The sequence below is a fragment of the Aphidius gifuensis genome, linkage group LG4 (genome assembly GCF_014905175.1).
Source record: "Aphidius gifuensis isolate YNYX2018 linkage group LG4, ASM1490517v1, whole genome shotgun sequence".
Classification (NCBI taxonomy): Eukaryota; Metazoa; Arthropoda; class Insecta; order Hymenoptera; family Braconidae; genus Aphidius; species Aphidius gifuensis.
Genome location: NC_057791.1, coordinates 6861878 through 6884201, shown reverse-complemented (window position 1 = coordinate 6884201; position 22324 = coordinate 6861878). Strand labels below are relative to the sequence as shown.

General features: G+C 29.0%; 1 protein-coding gene across 1 annotated transcript; it reads left to right on the top strand.

Moving 5' to 3' along the window:
* The first annotated feature begins 20794 nt into the window (after positions 1–20794).
* LOC122853802 lies at positions 20795–21568 on the top strand. The gene is made up of 2 exons (XM_044154223.1): positions 20795–21224; positions 21294–21568. The coding sequence occupies exons 1-2, from the start codon at positions 20795–20797 to the stop codon at positions 21566–21568; spliced, it is 705 nt and encodes a 234-aa protein (XP_044010158.1).
* The last annotated feature ends 756 nt before the right edge of the window (positions 21569–22324 follow it).

Genomic DNA, 22324 nt, shown 5'->3' with positions numbered 1-22324 from the left:
CTAGCTTCATCGGAAGCCAACCACGGACTGTCACCAGTCCCGGTGCCATCAGCCAGCTCCGAGAGCTGGCCGACGACTGGCAGTGAGATGCCAGCGATCACCAGTTTTATGGACTCTCTATCCCCACTCCCGTTTGACCAACTCCATACGACCATCTGTGCGCACACCTCGATGCGACTCTCCGGTGGGAGTGTCGAAGTAGGGGATACGAATCTGTCGTAGCCAGGGTAGGAATCCGGATTATCCACTCCTGGTGGATGTCTACCAAGTCAACACTGACATTCAGGCGAAAATGGATGTCACTACCGAGGCCACTCACAAACCGGTGGTATTAATTAGCGTCTTAGTCGATAAAACCCCTCAGACCAGACCTCTAATTATTTTCGGGAGCGCGAGATCTGCCAAATCTCGTTACAATATATATATATATATATATATAAATACAAACCTTTCACAACACAATTTGTTTTGTTAAGTATAAGGGTTCCGGAAGCACAAAGTCTCTATCTTCTGATTCTCCAAGGCTGAATATTCTTGACATTTTTTATTTCTAAATCGATGTTCACACTCGAAACACTTAAAATAAAATGACCTTTTTAGCTCTTTTCAATAAAATTTCCTTATGCAACCCCTCTTTTCTGAAGGTTAAAAACGCAGTGGGATAAATCTTGCAGGTTCATAATTTTAGATATCTTTCTATGATCATTGTAAATTTATCATAAAACCTCTCGTCTTTAAAAAAAAAAAACATTTCATCAAAAATCTTACAACTCTTGGAAATAAAAAAAAATAAATATTTGAAAAAAAAAAAAAAATATATATTTCTTCAACCCTTTCTCAAAATAAATTCTTGAAATATATCATGTTATTGTTATAAACAATAAAATTTCTTTCATAGCGATAATTATTTCTAGCGAAGACTCATGTTATTTTCAATATTTTTCATCGTTATAGCCCATAAATTAAAAAAATGAATTCCATTCTCCAACAAATCATTTTTTAAAACAAAGTATCACTCACCTCACCTATTTCCATCACATCAAGTTGCTGCCGTGGTCCTGGGGATAGCGTGCTGGACTTTCACTTTGAACGTCCACCCTTCAAATCTCCCTCTAAACACTTTTTTTATTTTCAAAAAAAAAAAAATGACGGCGCGTCTTCTGCCTTTCACTACCTTCTCCCTCAACCACCCTCGCACACCACCCACCCGGCCACCCACCCATGAATATTAAGTGTGCCAGAACTCTTATAACTCCTCTACTAACAAATCTTCATGCATTGACTGATGAATCAGATCCTGGATATTAACTTCAAGAAATCAACGATGACATGAGACGTTTTATTATGAAACAACAAAACGTTGAATCAGATGATGAACCATGGTTAAGAAAAAAAATAAAAAATGTGACAATTCAAGTTCAGACAGATGTTCATGAAACTAGAGGAATTACTTAAATAAACTCATTAAGTATAGGTACGTCTATCAAACAATTATTATCATAAATAATAGATAAATAAGTCAATAGTAAAAATATTTTCTTACAGACCCTCATGAGATATCACCAAACATATTAAACTTCGATAACAGTAATAAAAATTATATCATTACTGAAAGTTTGATTTTACGTTCAGAAGATGTTCAACCCGAAAATAATAATTATGATATAATTATAGACGAAAAAACACTTAACCCGATAAAAAAAGGAATGCAGAAACTTTGAAGCACAATACTTATTGTGATGGACACCCTAAATTTAATAATCAAAGGAATTGATGAAATAAATAATAAATTTTCTCAATTTGATGCCACATGTAAGGCTTCAGGTGAAGAAATATTACAGTTGAAAATGGAAACAATAAAATATGCAGCTACTCTGTCAAAATTCTTACTTTTACTTTTAAGAGATGAACATAATATTACTCTGCTAATAAAAAAGGAATCAAAGTTGAAAGAATTTGAAAAGCTTTTGGAGGATTCTTTATTGAATAATGAAATTGTACGTTTGAATAACTTAACAAGTGCTAAAAGTGTAATCAGTACTTTTCTCTCAAATGATCTAGAAATGGGTTACACAGCAGTCAAATTGACTGATAGAAAAATAGTATCTAGCGCTGACTTTCTTAAATTATATTGATGTTTTAAACGGTAAACTGAAAAGATAAGTCAAACTTTCAAACATTTTCGTGGTTTTCGTAGGAAAAGTAATGTTATTATTCTTTATTGTATAGATGGAATCCTTCAATTTGAAGATGCTGATATGATGTCAGTTATTACAGTGATTAGAAAAACTTTTACTGATGCTCGAGACTGGCATGGTGGCAGACCACTAAGAGTTGCAAAAAAAAAAACTATATGATTTAATGACAAATAAAAAGTTATTTGCTCAAAATGAAAAGACAAGGAAAGATCTACCAGCCAAAAATATAATAAACTCACCCTATGCTCCTGGTGAAGAAAATGAAAATTATGAGAAAAAAATCTTAATGTATTTACTGGACTGCACTCACAAAATGACAATAAAAAAATTAAAATAAAGCCAATATACGAGTTCAAAATGAAAAATTTATTATGCAAAAATACGTTAGCAATCTACACGCTTCGATTTTGATAAACAAATTCCTTTACTGTTGTGTAACCATGAAGTAATGGTTTTGCAAAATAATTATTTCTTTGAGTTCTGTCATTTGACTTCAAAGTAATCATTATCATTTTACTGATTATAATTTGTACTGGAAATGTGTTAACGATTGTTGTTGTTGGATTTTTCAATTCCCATGAGTGTAATTCACCTAACTTCATTTCAGGATAATCATAGATGTGACCTTCCATTGTAAGCCATTTACTAGAATATTATCACTTCTTTCTTCGTGATTTTAATTAAACAATGTGGCGATTCTTAAGTAAGACTATGTTGTCAGGTGCTTGTGGAGTCAATTCTCCTTCTCTGTATTTCAATCTTTTTATTTCGTTATTATGTTCTCTAATAACCTGTATTTCGAACAGTAATGGGGTTTTACGATTAATTGTATTATATTCATGAAGTCGACGAAGCAAATGTATTAGTGGGTGATCGTAGCGATCTCTTAATTTTCATATTTTCTCTTTGCTTTATATTTAGAAAACTCCAACAACATACGCATTTTTCTTGGAAATTCTGTTGGTAAATTTTTCTAATTAATTCTAGTCTTCTGGAGACTTCGTTTTTGCAAGTTCGGCTAGTTCTGAATGGCTTGTTGCTTTTCTTCGAAAACCAATACTCTAGCAACTAATCTATTACACTAAAGGCCACCAAGTACATAAAATTGAGCACAAATGAATGGACCATATCGACAGTTGGTGTAATCATAAGTAACGGAGATTGACTAAGGTGATGATTAATATCTTCGTAATTTCTAAATAAGTTATTAGTTCGTACAGCTTCAATGACAGTAAATACTGTAGTAATACACTCTAACTCCAGTGTTACATCTTAAAAATAATATTTAGGATAGTTGTTGTACGAAGTTTCGAAAAAAAAATTGATTTTTCGAAAAGTTTTATTTAGAAAAACTGTTTGTCCTGATGTGAACAATTTTTTAGTAAAAAAAATTGCACCTAACCTCAAAAAAAAACGATGTTCATACTTCAAACTCCATTACTTTTTTGAATTTTTTATTTTTTTTTCGTATTCGTCTTTTTGAACGTTCAAACTTTTTTTTTTTTAGAAAAAACTAAAAAAAAGAACTAAACAAAACTAAATCGATTTTTACATTGCCGAATTGATAGACGGCGGAGGTTTTTAGTTTTGAGAAAAAAAAACTAAATCGATTTTTACATTGCCGAATTGATGGACGGCGGAGGTTTTTAGTTTTTAGAAAAAACTGAAAAATTAAAAAAACTAAAAAAAACTAATCCAATTTTACATTGCCGAATTGATGGATGGCGGAGGTTTTTAAGTTTTTGGGAATATTAGTATTAAATACTTAGAAAAATATCTGCAAGATTTGAAAAAACGTAAACGATTACCAGTCTACAATTATAAACGAATATTTATGGATCTTTTAGAAGAAAAAGAAAACAAGTGCATAATTGTTACAGGAGAAACTGGGTTTGGTAAATCAACTCAAATACCTCAATGGTGTTTAGAATATTCTAGAAAAATAAATAATACAAAATCAATTGTGTGTAACCACGAAAAGTTGTAGCAATAGAGCTTGCAAAAAGAGTTGCATCTGAAATTGACGTTGAACTTGGTACTATCGTTGGTTATAATGTTCGATTTGACAGAATATACGATGAAACTACAAAATTAATATTTATGACAACAGGAGTCTTCTTACATGAAGTAATATCAGATATAAAAAATGATAAATATTATATAATAATTATTGATAAAGCACATGAACGTCGAATTAATATTGATATGTTGATTTCATTAGTATACTATCCATTGAAAAATACAGATAATTTAAAAATAATTATCATGAGTGCAACTCTTGACGCTGCAAAATTTCAAAAAATTTTTGATAAATCACCACTTCTTTCAATACCTGGTTTTACATATCCAATTGGAATAATTTATGATAATGAATGTCCTGATGATGAACAATCTGCTAATGGAATTCATGAGATATTAGAAAAAATTGCAGAACTAATAGTTCAAATTCATTTTAATAATACAAATGGTGATATATTAGTTTTTTTGCCGGGTAAAGAAGATATTTTGAATACAGAAAAATATATTGAATGTAAATTAAAGCAAACATCTCCCTTAACGGAATTATCTATTATTCATCTTCAAGGATGATTATCAAAAAGTAATCAAGACAAGGCTTTAAAGAAGCGAAAAGAAAGAAGAGTAATTTTAGCAACAAATATTGCTGAAACATCATTAACTATAGATAATATTATGTTCGTAATTGATAGTGGTTATATAAAAGAATCGTATTATAATTACAAAGAACAAATTTAAGAATTGCCAATGATAAAAATATCAAAAGCATGTGCTAATCAGCGAAAAGGTCGTACTGGAAGAGTATGTAAAGGCACATGTTATCGCATGTATTCTCAAAATGATTATAATAATAATAGATAATCGAGAAAGTGAAATGATTTTTGAAAATATAGAGAGTATGTTTTTACAATTGAAAACAATTGGTTATGTTGATTTGAATTTATTTGGATTTGTAGATCCTGTGCCACTAAGAAAATTACTTTCAACACTTGAAAATTTAATACACTATGGATGCCTCGAAGATGATCAACAAATTACTGAACTTGGTAAAATATCACAAAAATTTCCAGTAAAACCATGTTTGGCTAAAATTTTATTTGAATCATATCAGTATAATTGTACTGATTCAATATTTAAAATTGTTTCAATGCTGGAAAGTCCATAAGTATTTATAATTCCAAATAAAGAATTGACTGAAAAATGTGCAAAAGCAATGAATCAATTTATAATTGATGATAATGATTTTTTAACATTATTAAACATTTTTAAACGTTATAAAAATTCAAAAAAGAAAGATCAGTGGTGTAAAGAAAATTTTCTAAATGAAATATCATGAAAATATGCTTCAAATACATATGACCAATTAATTCAAATTGCAAAAAAATTAAATTTAGCAGAAAATTTAGAATTAAAATTTACAAAAGACAGTAAAATTAATATTAAAAAAGTATTAGTTTCTGGTTTTTTTATGCGAGCAGCTAAACACATAGATAATTCTGATAAATATAATACAATTTTGAGTTTGAATGAAAAATCTATGAACTTAGATAGACGCAATAGTTCTAGTTCTAGTTCTAATAGTAAGCCAGAGTGGATAATTTACTATAAATGTACAAAAATAAAAATAAAAAATGAATATGTTTTGAGCACCGTTACATCTATTGAATGTTAGTTGATTTTTTTTCTTTGATATTATTATATGAAAAATATTTTTATTAAATAAAATAAATAAATAAAAATAAATTTTTTTGAATTAATTTACAGCTTAATGGCTTCTGGAGATGGCACCAAATTATTATAAAAATTTATTATTAAAAAAAAAAATTAAAGAAGAAGCAAACATGATGATTGAAGAACTTTAAATGTTACGAACACAAATACAAGATGTCATTTGAATAATAAATCAAACTTTTACTGCTTTATACTGAGTAACAACTTTATCGACAAATAGATATGAAGAATGGCTAAACAAGGCATTCAATCTTGTTGCAAATAAATTTATAAAAAACATCCATTCAATTAATAATAATAATAATAATAATCATAGCTAAATTAAAATCGTAAAGGACGGCGTTATAAGCTATCAAACAAAATCAAGGATTTTCATTAGTATAATATATTTATTTATTTTAAAAAATACATACTAAACTCAATCATTCAACTAATGTTCAATTTAGTCAGAAAAAAGAAACATGACTAATATTAATTCATGTTTATTCTTGTCAGTCGTAAAAATTATTGGCTGGTCCATGGTTCATTGTCTGAATATTATTATATATTTTTTTAAATGATACATAAATAAATTATATTGATGAATAATTAAAACGTTTGTAACAAGTTAAAAAAAATATTTTTTTGATGAATTGATCATAACATCCAATTATATAATACACACATAGAGTCTCCTCTATTCGATAAAATCGTTAATTTGGAATATATTGAAATAGAGATTGAAAGAGATAATGGAGACAAGAAAGACTCTACAAAAGTTCCTTTTTTTTATCTCAACCAGGCGCACGAAATAAAAACATATTTAATAATAATATTAAATATCAAATATTTATTAATAATTATTTTTCTGTCTATACATACAGGTCAATTGATATTGATGACTCATTAAAAAATCACTTTTTTTGGTGCAATAAATATATTCGAATTTGTTAATAATAATTATCAATGATTTAATTATTTCTTAATTTTATCACCTCAATATATTTTGAGAATAGTTTTAATTATTGTTAACGAAATTTGCTTAACTTTTCCACACCCTTACTGACTTTCAACACAGAGAGAATTTTTACCAGGGATAAAATACGCGATGACTGTAATATGAGAAAATTGATAGATCATACATAACCATCTTGACCAGAATTATTCCGATTCTCTATCATCAAATGTTTTAGCTGAATAATTGCATCTGTAAAAAAAAATATTCATTTATTTGAATAAACACATTCTGATTATCATTATATCAATATAGTTACTTATTCTCGATTTTGTCATCGATTGTTGCGTTATCAACAATTATCGTATGAGGGTTATATGGTTTTTTTTTTTATTCTTTTTCTATTTTGATGATGGATTTACAGCCAACTTTATTTTTTTATCATCAAGTTTTCTTCGTTTCACTTCAAGTTCTTTTAATTTTTTTTCAGTTTCGTGAGCTTGTTTTACTTGAGCTAAATGGCTTTTTTCATCATCAAGTTCTTTTTTTTTAATTTTAAGTTCTTTCAATTTGTCGAAAGCAACATTTAATTCTTCTTTTCTTGATTCTTCAATTGGTTTTTTATCATGAATTTCAAATATACCTTGATCAGTTTCATTAGTTTCATCATAAATGTTTGTCGGAAAAATCATTAGTCGTTGTTTAATTACTTGGATCTCATTAAATTCAAACGTATTCTAATTTTTCAATTTATATATTGATTCGTACTGAACGTATTTATCAATCATTTGCTTTTGTTCTAATTCTGATAAAGTATCAAATTTTTTTCATTTTTATCGAGTAATAATTGATATTTACAGTCTGATAATTTATGACTATCTAAGCATAATATACATCCAGCATTCTTAATAATGTCTTGTTTTGAATATTTTACATTTTTTTTACAAATATGAAAAAAATACTTATCTTTTTCATCAGTACAATGAGGTAAGAAGTTTTCAATATTTTTTGATTTATTTATTGTGTGACAATCGTGTATTTCATCAGTTACCATATTGTTATTGTCATTATTAATTGGTTGAAATCGAAATTCATATAATGAGTTTTCGTTTTTTGTTAAATCAATCGAATTTATATATGCACTATATATGATTTGTTTTCCAGTATTTAAATAAAAAATATTTATAATGTTGATACATAAATTTAAGGTACATTGTTGGCTAGATTTTGTGGGCGTGTCCTGAAAAAAATCCTATGCCTTTTACATTTACGTTTTTGTCGTACCAACCCCAAAAAACCAAAAATTTGAACTTTTCGTGATCATTTTTTTTACGTTAACCGTTTATTTTTCCATTATTGATCAATTTTATGCAATATATTTCAATAAAAATCAAATATATATTAATAAAAACAATTATTCTATAATCTTTATTCATTCCAATATTGCGCACGAAAATTTTCTTTTGTTAGTATGTATGTATGTATGTATGTATGTATGTATGTATGTATGTATGTATGTAAGTGTACAGTATGTACATTATTGTATGAATAATAATGTAAATGTAACAATGTAAAATATATAATATTCATGTATAAACTTATGTACAAATGTGTATATGTATGTTGTATGTATGTATGTAAAATAAAAATTAACAATAATTCTAATATCTGTATAGAATTTTATAATAATATATAGTTCATTAGAAACTAATTGAACAATTATATTCAAATATATACATCCCGGGATAAAAAAATCATGTATTGAAAAAGTATAGAATGTATATAGAAGTATTAGAAATGTATAAAAACAGTATTACAATATATAAAGAGTATTGAAACAGTATGAATTTTCAATACTCTCTCGATACTTGGTTTTTTTTTGTGTTTCAAGGACCCGTCTTGAGTATTGAAAGAGTATTCAAAGTCAATACTTAGTATAATTAATGGTTTGAAGCATTGAAAATGTATTTATAATCAATACTCAGTATAATTGGATATCCTGAGTATTGAAAATATATAGAAACTCAATATTGTAAAAATATTGAATTAACTTATTATTTTTAAACAAACTTGGACTTAGAAAAATTTGGAAATAAACGTAGTACGTGTGATTATTGCTAATTAGTATTGACTTATTAAACTTATAAGCATCGATTGATACTTGAAATATTTTAATGAACAAATAAGGGACACCTACAGGTAATTGGTGAATGTTATAAAAAAAATGTTATAAGATGAAGCTGTACTTTACGTATTGACGGTGTTGAATTTACTTATATTTAGTATCATTATTTTCTTATACATTTCCCGCAATAGCAAAAAAAAAGGTAAAAATTCCAAATTATTTCTCTCTGTGTACTCATTAAAGTTAAAGATTCAAATTCTATTATACATATTAATCTGTTCAGTATTAATTAATCGATCATTTTATAATATTATAATATAAAAGAATATATTGTTTTTATTGTATTAAATTAATGCTTTCATTATTAGTCGTATCGAGTCATTCACTCCATTTCTAAAGTGTTCACTGGTTCAATAATATAAACGATATTCTCTGGTTTTACTTCTACGTAGAAACAAAGAGATTTTATATTGGTAACATTCACAACATGAATTGTATTAGTGACTGCTTCAGAGCGATGAATGAAAGGCATTGAGAATTCATCTTGTACTGAAAATGGTAAAACTGTTTCATGTTTTTTCACTATTGCAAAATATTGTGCATTACAAATTTCTTCACAAAAATTTGGACAATCACAATTCGATATTTTTGTAAAACAAAGAATCATGCCAAACTCAAAGTTATTGTTTAATTCATATTTTATGAACATTGAATTTGTTTTTGCAATTCTTCTGTAAAATTGAGATGTATAAAGTTGTCCAGATATTGAAAATCGATGGAATAGTTTAATGTTTCTACCATCGATTTCTGATGAGTGTAATGCTTGACGAACCACATCAGGTATACATTTAATATTGCTAATGGTACCAATAATTGAGAATTTGTCAGAAATATGATGAATCTTGTATTTTTTTTTTTTGTTGGTTATATTTTCACAATAATTTGAAGCTGGGTTATTTGGTCTTAACTTTCTTTTCATTTCAGGAAGGTTCTGAAAAAATTGATAACCCAGTACAAATTTGTAATTGAGAAAATTTGGTTTCAGTAACTAGCTTTTTTAATATGCCATTTGCATCTTCATATGGAAAACAAGATGTACAAAATAATGGGCCAAAATCCTTTACTACTTGTGGTAAGTGACAAAGAAGGTGCAAATTGGCAGTCATATTTTCACGTCCATATAAATCTCGAAATTGATACACAAATTCACCAAGTAATTGTTCAGCCAATATGATATCATTTTCTGAAACACTTTCTTGATTTAATAAATAAATACCGAATAAAAATAATTTGTAATGTTCAAGGTAGGTATTTGACATTATTGTTTCAAGAATTGGTAGTGAATAGTAAAAAAACCATGCCTTCAGCTCATGAGCTTTTAAATACTTCAAGTGCTCTACGATTGATCTTGGTAACCTTGGAACAAAACTTGGCGGAGTGAAAAAACGAATTTTTTTATCAACAGATTGTATAAAATTTCTCAATAGTCCAGTGAATTCATCAAACCATAAAATTAACAAAGCACGTACAACACCAAGAATTACACAATGCATATAATCAATTGATGTACTATAAATGTACTTATCTGTAATTCTTGAGATAACACTTGGTCCTTTTACTCCGAATACCTGATTCCCAGTGTTAGCTGCTTCTGTGGCCAAGTTATTTGTTTCGGTTTGAGTTCGTATTGCCAAATTTTCTTCATAAGGGTACCATCTTTTTAAACCTTCAGGATCTACACGTTTTGATCGGATGTAACACTTGGAACAACCGTACTCTGAATTAAATTGTTTCATGTTAAGAAACAATGCCTTAGCAGGTAAATCACAAGTTCCACAAATGACTTCACCTTGAATATTAAGTATATTATTTCTATCTGGTACTTGAAAATTTATGCCATTTTTAAAGTTGTCTAATTCGTCACAAATCGAGTTCAAGAAGAGAGAAGGTAGAGGCTTTTTGGATCCAAACCAGAGACCAGCAAGCAACATATTTTCTTTTCTCATTCGGTGTGTAAACGGTAATTCATTGATACTCAGGTAGAAAGGCCAAATTTCAAATTTTGACGACTTAAATAATTTTACGCCATCAGTGTTCCAAGTAAATGAGATATTATTTGGATTGGATAAAAGCTCACGTGGTCTACATAATTTTTTGTAAACTTGACCATCATAAATGTCTTCATAATTATTTAAATTTTTTTTATTTCGTCGAAATCTCCACTGTGTTAATTGAAAAAAATCTGGTCGTCTGTACATAGTTTGTAGTTGATTCACAATGGAAATTCTGATGAAATAAGAGACATTTTGAGTTACATTTGGTTCATCGTTTCTACAAGGCTCACAAATAGAATTATAAAATTCCAATTCGTTTAGACATCTTGAGCAGTAGAAGTTCCTTTCAAGTGGTACATTCACTGATGAAAAATATTTTTTAAATAAATACAATGTTTTTTTGCAAAAATTCGGTGTTGGACAGTGAATATATATTAATTGCAATAAAGATGCTAATGCAGCTCCTGATATAGAGTATCTTAATGCGAATGTCATAATACATGATAAACTTTCTGCCATGGAAAGTGGAGCACCATTGTAAAGTGGTGTGTCTTCTTCAGGATCAGGTTCCCCTTCATTTTCTAAATCACCTTCTTCATTACAATCAGCAAATTCTTCATCTGATTCTTCATCATTTTCACTATTATCTTCATTGCAATCATTATTGTCACTATTTGAGTCGTTAAAAGAATCATTATCATTGATCATTTCCTGGTCCTGACCACCGAGCCAATTCATTCTGTTATTATAATTTGAATCATTAGTATCATCATCATCATCATTATCATCATCATCATCATCGACATCATCACCAGCATTTTCATTGATGTTATTATTTGACTCATGTCCATGCTCATTATCAAAATCATTCATCACTTGGTCCTCATTGTTGTCATGATTGCTTAAATGGTCTGAACAATCCATGTTCAAATCATTGTTAATTTCAGAATCTGTTAAATTGAAAGACGTATTAATTCATTTATTAATGTTTATTCATTCAAATACTGAAATAAACTTACTTATTTCATTGATAGATTCATGGTGCAGCTGAGCAGTAATAACGTTGCCATGTGACCTTTCAATACTTGAAGCCCTTGGGAATAAAACGATATAATAACATGTTAGATAAGTTATTTGATTAAATTTGTAAATAGCCTACAAAAACTCCATGAATTCGAGTTGAAATTTATTATGATATTGACCAAGTCTTTACAGTTTATTTTTTTTTTTAGTTAAGAAAAAATGTTCTTCAATTTTTACTTAAAATCTAATTTTAATTAAATTATCAACTTATATCTGAATATTTTGTTATCATATTTATACATATATATTTTTATTTTATATTAAAAGTTAGAAATTCCGACGTATTCTTTATCAAATAAACTATGTCTATTTGTTTTTAAATCTGCTGAGCCATTGTGGCTCCGTGAAGTTGGCGCGCAACTTCATCGTAGAAACTTCATATAGGGCTCAAAAGAAAGGTCTGAATTTGCAGTATTTTGTAGTAAAAATATTAGAATTTGTAGTTCAAAAATAAAGGGTTAAAAAAAGGGTTGAAATCAACTTTCTTTAAAAAATCGACTAAGGACGTTGTATATAGGTCAAAAATCTTTGTCAGAATTTGTAGTAATTTGAAGTGAAAAAATTAGAATTTGTAGTTCAATAGTTTTCCCGGAAAAATAATTTATTTATTAGGGTATTTATAAAACGAGTTTATTAATAGAAAATTAGCGTGAAAATTATCAAACTAAAAATTATAATTATTTCACTACAAATTGCAGTAAGTATTTCTGCATTAAAAAAATATTACAATTTTCATTTTGGACAATAAACAAAAAAGTTATGCATTTGTTTATTGATATATCAAATTTAAAATGTTAATTAACTTTTTCATTTAGTAATCATATTCAAAATTAAAATATCGATTTAATGCAAGGAGACCTGCTGCAATTTGTAGTGAAAAAATTAAAATTTGTAGTCTCATAGTTTTCAAAAATAATAATTCTTTTATTATCAACATCTAAACAACAATATTATTCTATAATGTCAGTTAGGTGCAGGAAGGCTTCTAGAAAATTGTAGTAAAAAAATTATAATTTGTAGTTTAATAGTTTTCCCGGAAACCCTGGTAAAAATATTTTTTAGCGTTCGACATACTTAAGTCGAATTCAAAGTCGACCCAATGTCGGCCGTATGTCGGTACAATGTCGAACTTGCCCGTTTGTCGTCGTTAAATCGAGGTTATGGTATTAAAAAAAAAAAACATTCCTAGTATGGTTTTTATTAAAATGACATTATTGGCAGCGGTATTTTATTTATTATTAGATAAATGAACTACAAGTATTTTATTTATTGAATGAATAAGTTGTATGTATTTTATTTATTTAAAAAATGAGATACATCAAAATTATTCTTTGAAAATGAAAATTTCCAAGAAAAGCTGCAGCTAAGGAAAAGATGTGGCTGAGAAAATACATTTGCCAAAAGAAATATATTTTCAAGCTACATTAATTCCTTAGCCACATGTTTTCCTTAGCTGCTGCTTTTCCTTGGACATTTGTATTTTTAAAAAATAGATTCACATGTATTTTATTTATAAAATAAATAAAAAATGTCCAAGGAAAAGCAGTAGCTAAGAAAAAGATGTAGCTAAGGAATTAATGTGACTAAGGAATTATTTCCTTGAAACATAATTCTTTGACAACCTCAATTCCTTATCTACATCTTTTCCTTGGACATTTGTATTTTTGAAAAACAAATTCAGATGCAATTTATTTCTAAAATAAATAAAAAATGTCCAAGAAAAAGCAGTAGCTAAGGAAAAGATGTAGCTAAGGAAAAGATGTAGTTAAGGAATTAATGTGACTACGGAATTCTTTCCTTGAAACATAATTCTTTGGCAGCCTCAATTCCTTACCTACATCTTTTCCTTAGCTACTGCTTTTCCTTAGCTACTGCTTTTCCTTGGACATTTTTTATTTATTAAATAAATAATATACATGTAAATTTATTTTTTAATAATAAAAATGTCCAAGGAAAAGCAGTAGCTAAGGAAAAGATGTAGCTAAGGAATTAATGTGACTAAGGAATTATTTCCTTAAAACATAATTCTTTGGCAACCTCAATTCCTTAGCTACATCTTTTCTTTAGCTACTGCTTTTCCTTGGACATTTGTATTATTGAAAAATAAATTTACATGTATTTTATTTATAAGCAGTAGCTAAGGAAAAGATGTAGCTAAGGAATTAATGGACCAAAAAGAATTATTTTTCAAGAAAGGTTACCAAAGAATTATGTTTCAAGGAAATAATTCCTTAGTCACATTAATTCCTTAGCTACATCTTTTCCTTAGCTACTGCTTTTCCTTGGCAATTTTTTATTTATTTTATAACTAAAATACATGTGAATCTATTTTTTAAAAATACAAATGTCCAAGGAAAAGCAGTAGCTAAGAAAAAGATGTAGCTAAGGAATTGAGGTTGCCAAAGAATTATGTTTCAAGGAAGCAATTCCTTAGTCACATTAATTCCTTAGCTACATCTTTTCCTTAGCTACTGCTTTTCCTTGGTTATTTTTTCCTTATTTTATAAATAAAATACATGTGAATTTATTTTTTAAAAATACAAATGTCCAAGGAAAAGCAGTAGCTAAGGAATTCATGTGGCTAAGGAATTAATGTGATTTTCTGAAGAAAGTTGCTTTCAACCCTTTTTTTAACCCTTTATTTTTGAACTACAAATTCTAATATTTTTACTACAAATTCAGACCTTCCTTTTGAGCCCTATATGAAGTTTCTACGATGAAGTTGCGCGCCAACTTCACGGAGCCATCAATTGTTTATTTTTGGTACCAACTGTTTTATCAGTCAAAAAATAAATTTTATTCATAGTTAATCAGCTTGCTATTATCAATACTCAATAAACTATGTACTTCTCAACTAGATATTTTATTATATTGTCATGGATAATTTTTTGGTGGTATTTTTTTTTCAATTGGTATATCTTTTCAATCAATAAAACCAAGTGTTGTTGTTCTTTGATAATGCATACTTGTACTATTAACGTATCGACAATCCATGAACAAAAAAAAAAAAAAAAACATGATTGAAAAATCAGCTGATCGATTAGATATACCACCACCTCTATCATCAGCACCAAGTACTGGTTGTGGTACTGGTAGTTTAACAATATAGCAACTGGTGGTCATAAACAAAAAATAAAATTATGATACAAAGAAGTCAATCTAGAGTTTTTAGAAAAGATGGAAAAGAATAGTAATAGAAAGATTTTTCACTTGTAATTTTAAAATAGTACCAGCTGGTAAAATTGTTGATGTTGCTAATTCATGTGCTGTTGTAGAATTTTTTGTTAAAAATAATATATCATTATTATCATCAACACCAATGACAGCAGCAAATAAAGATTTATATAATTCATTGATATCAAAATTAATAACATTTAAGTTGAAGAAAGAACAATAAATTACCAAATTAAAATACTTGATAATTGTAGATTATTAAGAAAAGTTATGATAATAATCGTAATACATGAATAAGTATGTGTTCATCATCATACTGAACAAGGTCGAAGTGGTGATAATAGTGATGATGTTAAACGAGAATCATTAGCTTGTCAAGATGATGATAATTCAATGTTAATTGAAAGACAATTACTACTACTTAATGAGCCATCAGAATGAACCAAAACATCTGGTGAAAATAGTTGCTTGAGTATTGGCCACAGCATGTTAATTACTTATGACCAATTTTTTACAAGTACTTTTTTAGTTTATTTTTTGACTTTTTCCTGATAATCTTTTATTGATGAACCAATCTACATGAATCAAGATATTAATGCACGTGGAAAATTATCACATTTACTATTGTTTATTTTTATTCAAAATTAATGACTTTAATTATGCAATAATTTACAAGCTTTTAAATGCAAAAAAAAATAATTAAGTTACTAAAAACATTAATTTTCACATTAGCTGTGCTGGAACTAAAAAAATCTTACCTGGCATTGTTGCTACCTTCACCATTCATATCATTTGAGGGAGGATTCCTTGTTGAAGGTATCTCTTGAGTTATCCGGTATATGCTCCGTAAGGAATAGTCTTTCAAGTGTAATTTAGGTTTACGCCTATTCATTATTTATAAGATTTTTTTAGGGAATTTTAATTTCCTATTGTTTTCGCTTTTCAGCTGGACCCCCCCCCCCCGAAAATATTTTAAGTCACTAATAAGAAAATCAACATCACCTCAAGATACACCGATTAAAAGAACAATCTTGTCACCTACAACTAAAGACAATCCAAAACATCTGCAGAATCCATTCAACCCAGATAAACAAAATCTGCAAAATCAAAGTCACCCAGATCAAGCATTTCTTAACCCATACAATTCATTCAACCATTATCACCAATATCCAAATCCATCATATCACAATTGGTTCAACTATCCAAATTACACAAACTCAGTACATCCCAATTATCACAATCAACCCAACCATCATACCTGGGATTTATCGAATCTATACACAGATCACCAATTCTCCACACCAACTAACCAACTTCACACAAAATACAATGAAAACTTATTGATTGACAACCATGAAAATCAAAAAGATCAATATTCTTTCAATTCATCGAATCATGAAATGACAATAACTGATATATCATCAAACACTTGTCATGACTGGGATATTGCAAATTCTATTATTAACAGCTCCAGTACACAATAATTTTATAACTTTTGAGATTAAACATCATAAAACATTAATTAATATAAATATTGTATATTAATAAGATCATTGATTTTCGATAATTTAAAGATTTATAAATTATTGTATTTCGATAAAAATATTATTAACATGATATTTAATATAACTTTGAAGGATTAAAAATTAAATATAAATTTGAATAATTTATTTTGAATGTTAATATAAAAGAAGTGTTTAATATAACTTTGGTTCATGACAAGTAAGTAAACAACTGTTTTCCTTCAATTTAATCAATTTTACTCGAGTAACGATCGTTTATCGATTATTTACTTGATTGAAAATTATTAAGATTATTTTTTAATAATTTTCATAAAAAAATATTTGAAAGTTAAGAAATAAAATGAATATTAAAATATTATTGATAAAAACTATGATGTATCAATATTGTTTATGTTTATATGTTTTAATATCGGCTTATTTTATTTTTCTATTTTTTTGATTGTCGATATTGCTCGGTTGTGCATATAAAAAGTATTTTATAAAATAAAATAGGCCGATATTAAAACCATTATTCTATTCAACTAATAATGATATTATCAGTTATAATCAATCGTAGTTCATCAGCAAAAATAATTCATTAAATTATATATGACTTATTAATAAAAATAATATTAATCAATATAAAAAAAAAACAGCTTCTGCACGTTAGGTATTGATAAAGTATAGAATTTTAATACTTTTTTAATACGTTATGAGTATTGAAAGAGTATGGAAATTTCATACTCACTCTATACTTTATATTGAAAACGTATTGAGATTCTATATCCCAAACAGCAAACTCGAGTATTAAAAATGTATTTGTTTTCAATACTCCTCATTTTATCCCAGTATTGAAAAAGTATGGAATTTGGCAACCAGGAATACTCGTATCAATACAAAGAATCTTGTATTGATTTTCAATACACTTTCAATACATGATTTTTTTCTCCTGATATTCCGTTCAAAAGAATTTTTGTACCCTTCTGAGGTCAAATTTGTTCCTATGATTTAAAAAATTTTTTTAGGATTTTTTTTGAGCCTGCTCATCGGGTTTTTGTATTCCCTATTTGATTAACACGCGCGCGTATGGCTGTATATCTTTGACTTTGCATAACTCAGTCAGTTTTCATCCTAGAGAGTTGATATTAGTCTCATTTTTTAGCTCATGAAAATAACTTTAAATTGTCACTGTACATTTTTTTTGTACTGTTAATAGTTTTGTTTCAAGAAAACCTCGAAAACCATGACTTTATAGGTATATGCAATTTAACTTGTAAACGTTTTTTATTAATATTATTAGTAGGATAAGTATTATTATTCGAAAGTATAAAATTGTTGAGTTTGATAAAGAAAAAAATTTTTATGTTAAATAAAATATGTTTAGCAGTTAAATTGCAAATCATGATTTTCAAGCTTTTTTTGAGACGAAAAAAAAAACAGTACAAAAAAAATGTACAGTGACAAGTTGAAGGTATTTTCATAAGCTACAAAATGAAACTAATATCAACTTTCTAGGATTAGAACTGACTGAGTTATGCAAAGTCAAAGATATACAGCCATACGCACGCGTGTTAATCAAATGGGAAATACAAAAACCCGATGAGCAGGCTCAAAAAAAATCCTAAAAAAAAATTTTTTTCATTTTTTTTTTTGTGTCATCATAAAGAACAAATTTAGACCTCAGGAGGGTACAAAAAAAAAAATTCTTTTTTTTTGGACAGGTCTAATATACATATACACGAGCAACAAACGCGCCCAACACAAGCCGAGTAAAAACTCAACCACGCGCTGACGCCGAACTGCAACCATCCAGGTCCAAGAATTCATCAAACGGCAAGTCACATACCATGCAATACCATCAAATTCAAATCATTTAATTATTATACATATCCGTTTGAGATGATTAAAATTTAAATAATATAACTTGAATACCATAATCATTTGTATGATTATCGACCGAAAATTATCTCTGATAATTGCAGTCACAATAAATTACCATTGTTATTAATAACAATAATCAAAATTATTCAATTAATAGTTTAAATAATAAAATAATAAATAAAATCTATTAAAATTGGTGAGTGCATTGATTTATCGACTATTAATTGTCTCATTGTTTAATTAAAAAATAATCATGGTTTCCGTAAGGACCATTGTCCAAAAAAGGACCACGCTAAAGGCCCAGATAACGATGCTTCATAATTTAGTAGACACCGATTCAGTCGATCGGACAAATATGCGTTTGCGTATGAATCGAATCACCGAATTATACAAAGAATTTAAATCGTTGCATAATGACTTGATTGTAGCCGAACCGGATAACAATCATGAAAACGAATTTGAAAAAGCTTTTAGATAAATATTTTATATTAGCGTCTAAAGTAGAAAAAATCATGCAACCGGTCGTCCCAACGCCTCCTCAAACCGAACCCATACAGCCTAAGCGAAAATTAAAACTTCCACAAACAGTGGTTCCGACTTTTAACGGAAATTATGAAAATTGGTTGTCATTTAAAAATTCATTTCAAGCTTTAATTAAGGCCCATACCGAACTTGACAACATTGATAAATTTCGCCTCCTCGACGAGACTAATGAGGCCAAAAAGAAACATTACCCTATAGCCGATTTAAGTTACGAAAAGGCCTGGGCCACTCTAGAGTGCCTTTGAAGTTAAAAGAATAATAATTTGTCATTTATCTTCATACTCAATTTACCGACTCAAGAGCAGAATCTGCGGAAGGTTTAAATTCCCTTGTCGATCAATTGAGACTTCACATCACTTTCCTGAAACTTTAAGCGTAGAGTCGGGAGGAAATGCTTGTCGTCATATTAGAAAGCAAGCTACATAGATTCACAGCTAAAAATGGATTAATACTCGAAAAGACTCTTTCCAGTCTTATTAATTTTATGACAAACGAAGCAATTTGTTTGTCACAATTTAAAAGAAAAGAAATTGAGGTTATCTATATAACAAAAAATACACAACCCCCACAAAAAAAGAAACGCTTCAATAACAAATTTGTGAAAAAACCGAATAATAACCTTTCACACTCGACACTTGCAATCAATACCTCAAATAATAACGCTTTACACTCAACACTTGCAATCAATACCTCGAATAATTACATTCTTTGTAATGACCAGCAGCATCTTCTTTATAAATGCGAGAATCCCTGAAAGACGCGAAATCGTAAAAAAGGCCAATTTATGCGAAGTTTGTCTCCGATGTCACAGAGGAGAGTGTTTTTCAAAGAATTGCAGAATATGTAATAAAAAACACAATATATACTTGCATGAAAAAGTACCTGACTCATCAAAAAAAGAGACTGGGTCAAAAATCAATGAAAAAAAGACGGAGTGACTAGCCTTAGAAACTCCCGTTGAGCAGGATGTCTGTCTATTGACTCGATCACTAAAGACAGCTGTTCCTCTGCTACCAAGTGCTTTAGTGAAAGCCAAAGACAAGACGGGAAACTATATAAATTGTCGAACTCTTTTAGACACCTGCTCAACAGCCAACTTCATTACTCAAAGACTAGCATCTCAGCTGGATTTGGTAATGAAAAAATGTTCCATTTCTATCAATGGCATCAATGCCACTACTATTTTTACAAAAAATAGCTTAGAACTAACCTTCTATGCTCATTTTTATAATTATTCACAAACATTGACATTTTTTACGATATCTGAAATTACAGGGTTATCACCTCCTGAGTTATTTCATGATGAAAATCTAGAAATCCCTAAAAATATTAAATTAGCCGACCCAAAATTTTATATGCCACAGCCTATTGATATGTTGATAGGGGCAGAACTGACCTTATCATTAATGTCAGTTGGTCAAATACCATTATCAGACGAGTCTTTTCAAGTACGTTTTCAAAAAACTCTTCTCGGATAGACTGTAGCAGGTACTACCACGGCGCCTGACCAACCCTTCCCTTTATCTTGTAACCTAACTCGTCTGGAAAAACAAATGACAGACTTTTGGAGGTTAGAAGAGATCAGTTTTGGAAAACCAAAAGCAAAACACGATGTTTTATGCAAAAGCCATTTTATTAATAATATTAAACGTGACCCTAATGGTCGATATATTGCTAGGTTACCATTTATTAAAGGCGATCGTACGCTTGGTGACTCTAGAGCAGCAGCCTATCGGCGCTTCCATGCATTAGAAAATAAATTTTTATCTAAACCAGAATTAAAATCAGAATATTACAAAGTAATGCAAGAATATCTTGATCTTGGTCACATGTCACCTGTCTCAGATGATTCTGAGCATAAATATTATCTACCGCATCATGCTGTGATTAAAAAGTCCAGCTCGACTACTAAAGTTCGAGTAGTCTTTGACGCATCTGCTAAATCAAATAACAATAAATCACTTAATGATATTTTAATGACAGGTCCTACTATTCAAAATACCATCTTTACTCAATTGCTCAAATTTCGCTCCTATAAATATGTCTTTACAGCTGACATTGAAAAAATGTATCGTCAAATTCTATTACATCAAGACGATCGAGCATACCAAAGAATACTTTGGCGTGTGGGCGATCAAATTAAAACTTTTGAATTAAATACAGTAACTTTTGGTGTAACCTCTTCTCCATTTTTGGCTATCCGCACCATTCATCAATTAGCTGATGATGAAGCAAATCATTTTCCACGTGCTGCGCATATTCTAAAAAACGACTTGTATGTTGACGATCTTTTGATAGGTGCAAGTAATATATCAGAAACGCAGTAAAATTATTTAAACATCATCTCAAACGGGTAGTAGGTGAATCACTTTTCACATATGAAGTATTCACCACCTTCACCACTAAGGTTGAATGTATTTTAAATTCAAGACCTCTCACACAGATGTCCTCTGATCCAAACGACCTTAATGTCCTTACACCTGCACATATTCTGATCAGTGAACCTATTCGAAACTTGCCGGAACAAGATTACACTGATACACCCACCAATAGATTATCATTTTGGGAACATATTACCAAGATGAAACAACATTTCTGGGCTCGTTGGCATATTGAATATTTACACGAGTTACAGAAACGTCATAAATGGGCTAAGGACACCGCTAACATTAAGGTTGGCGAAATAGTCCTCCTGGTGGAGAAAAATGCTCCGTGCACTAGTTGCCACTCGGACGAGTGATCGAGGTATATCCAGGAGCTGACCAAGTAGTCAGAACCGCAATCGTGAAGACGGTCAATGGGGCCTACACCAGATCAGTCACATTGCTGTGCCCGCTGCCATTCAATGACGTCACACCAGTTCCAAACCAATAATTACCAATATTTGTGTCTTTTTATTATGTAATCTGTTACAGGAAGAATTGGAACCAGTACATATTAAATTAAAATTAAAAAAAAAAAAATATATATATATATAATGATACCATCAAAATAAAAATTCTTAATTTTTATATATTGGTTCCTTTAATAAATAAAGAGGTGAAATAAAAAAAAAATATGAATAAAAAAATTAGACAGGTTTT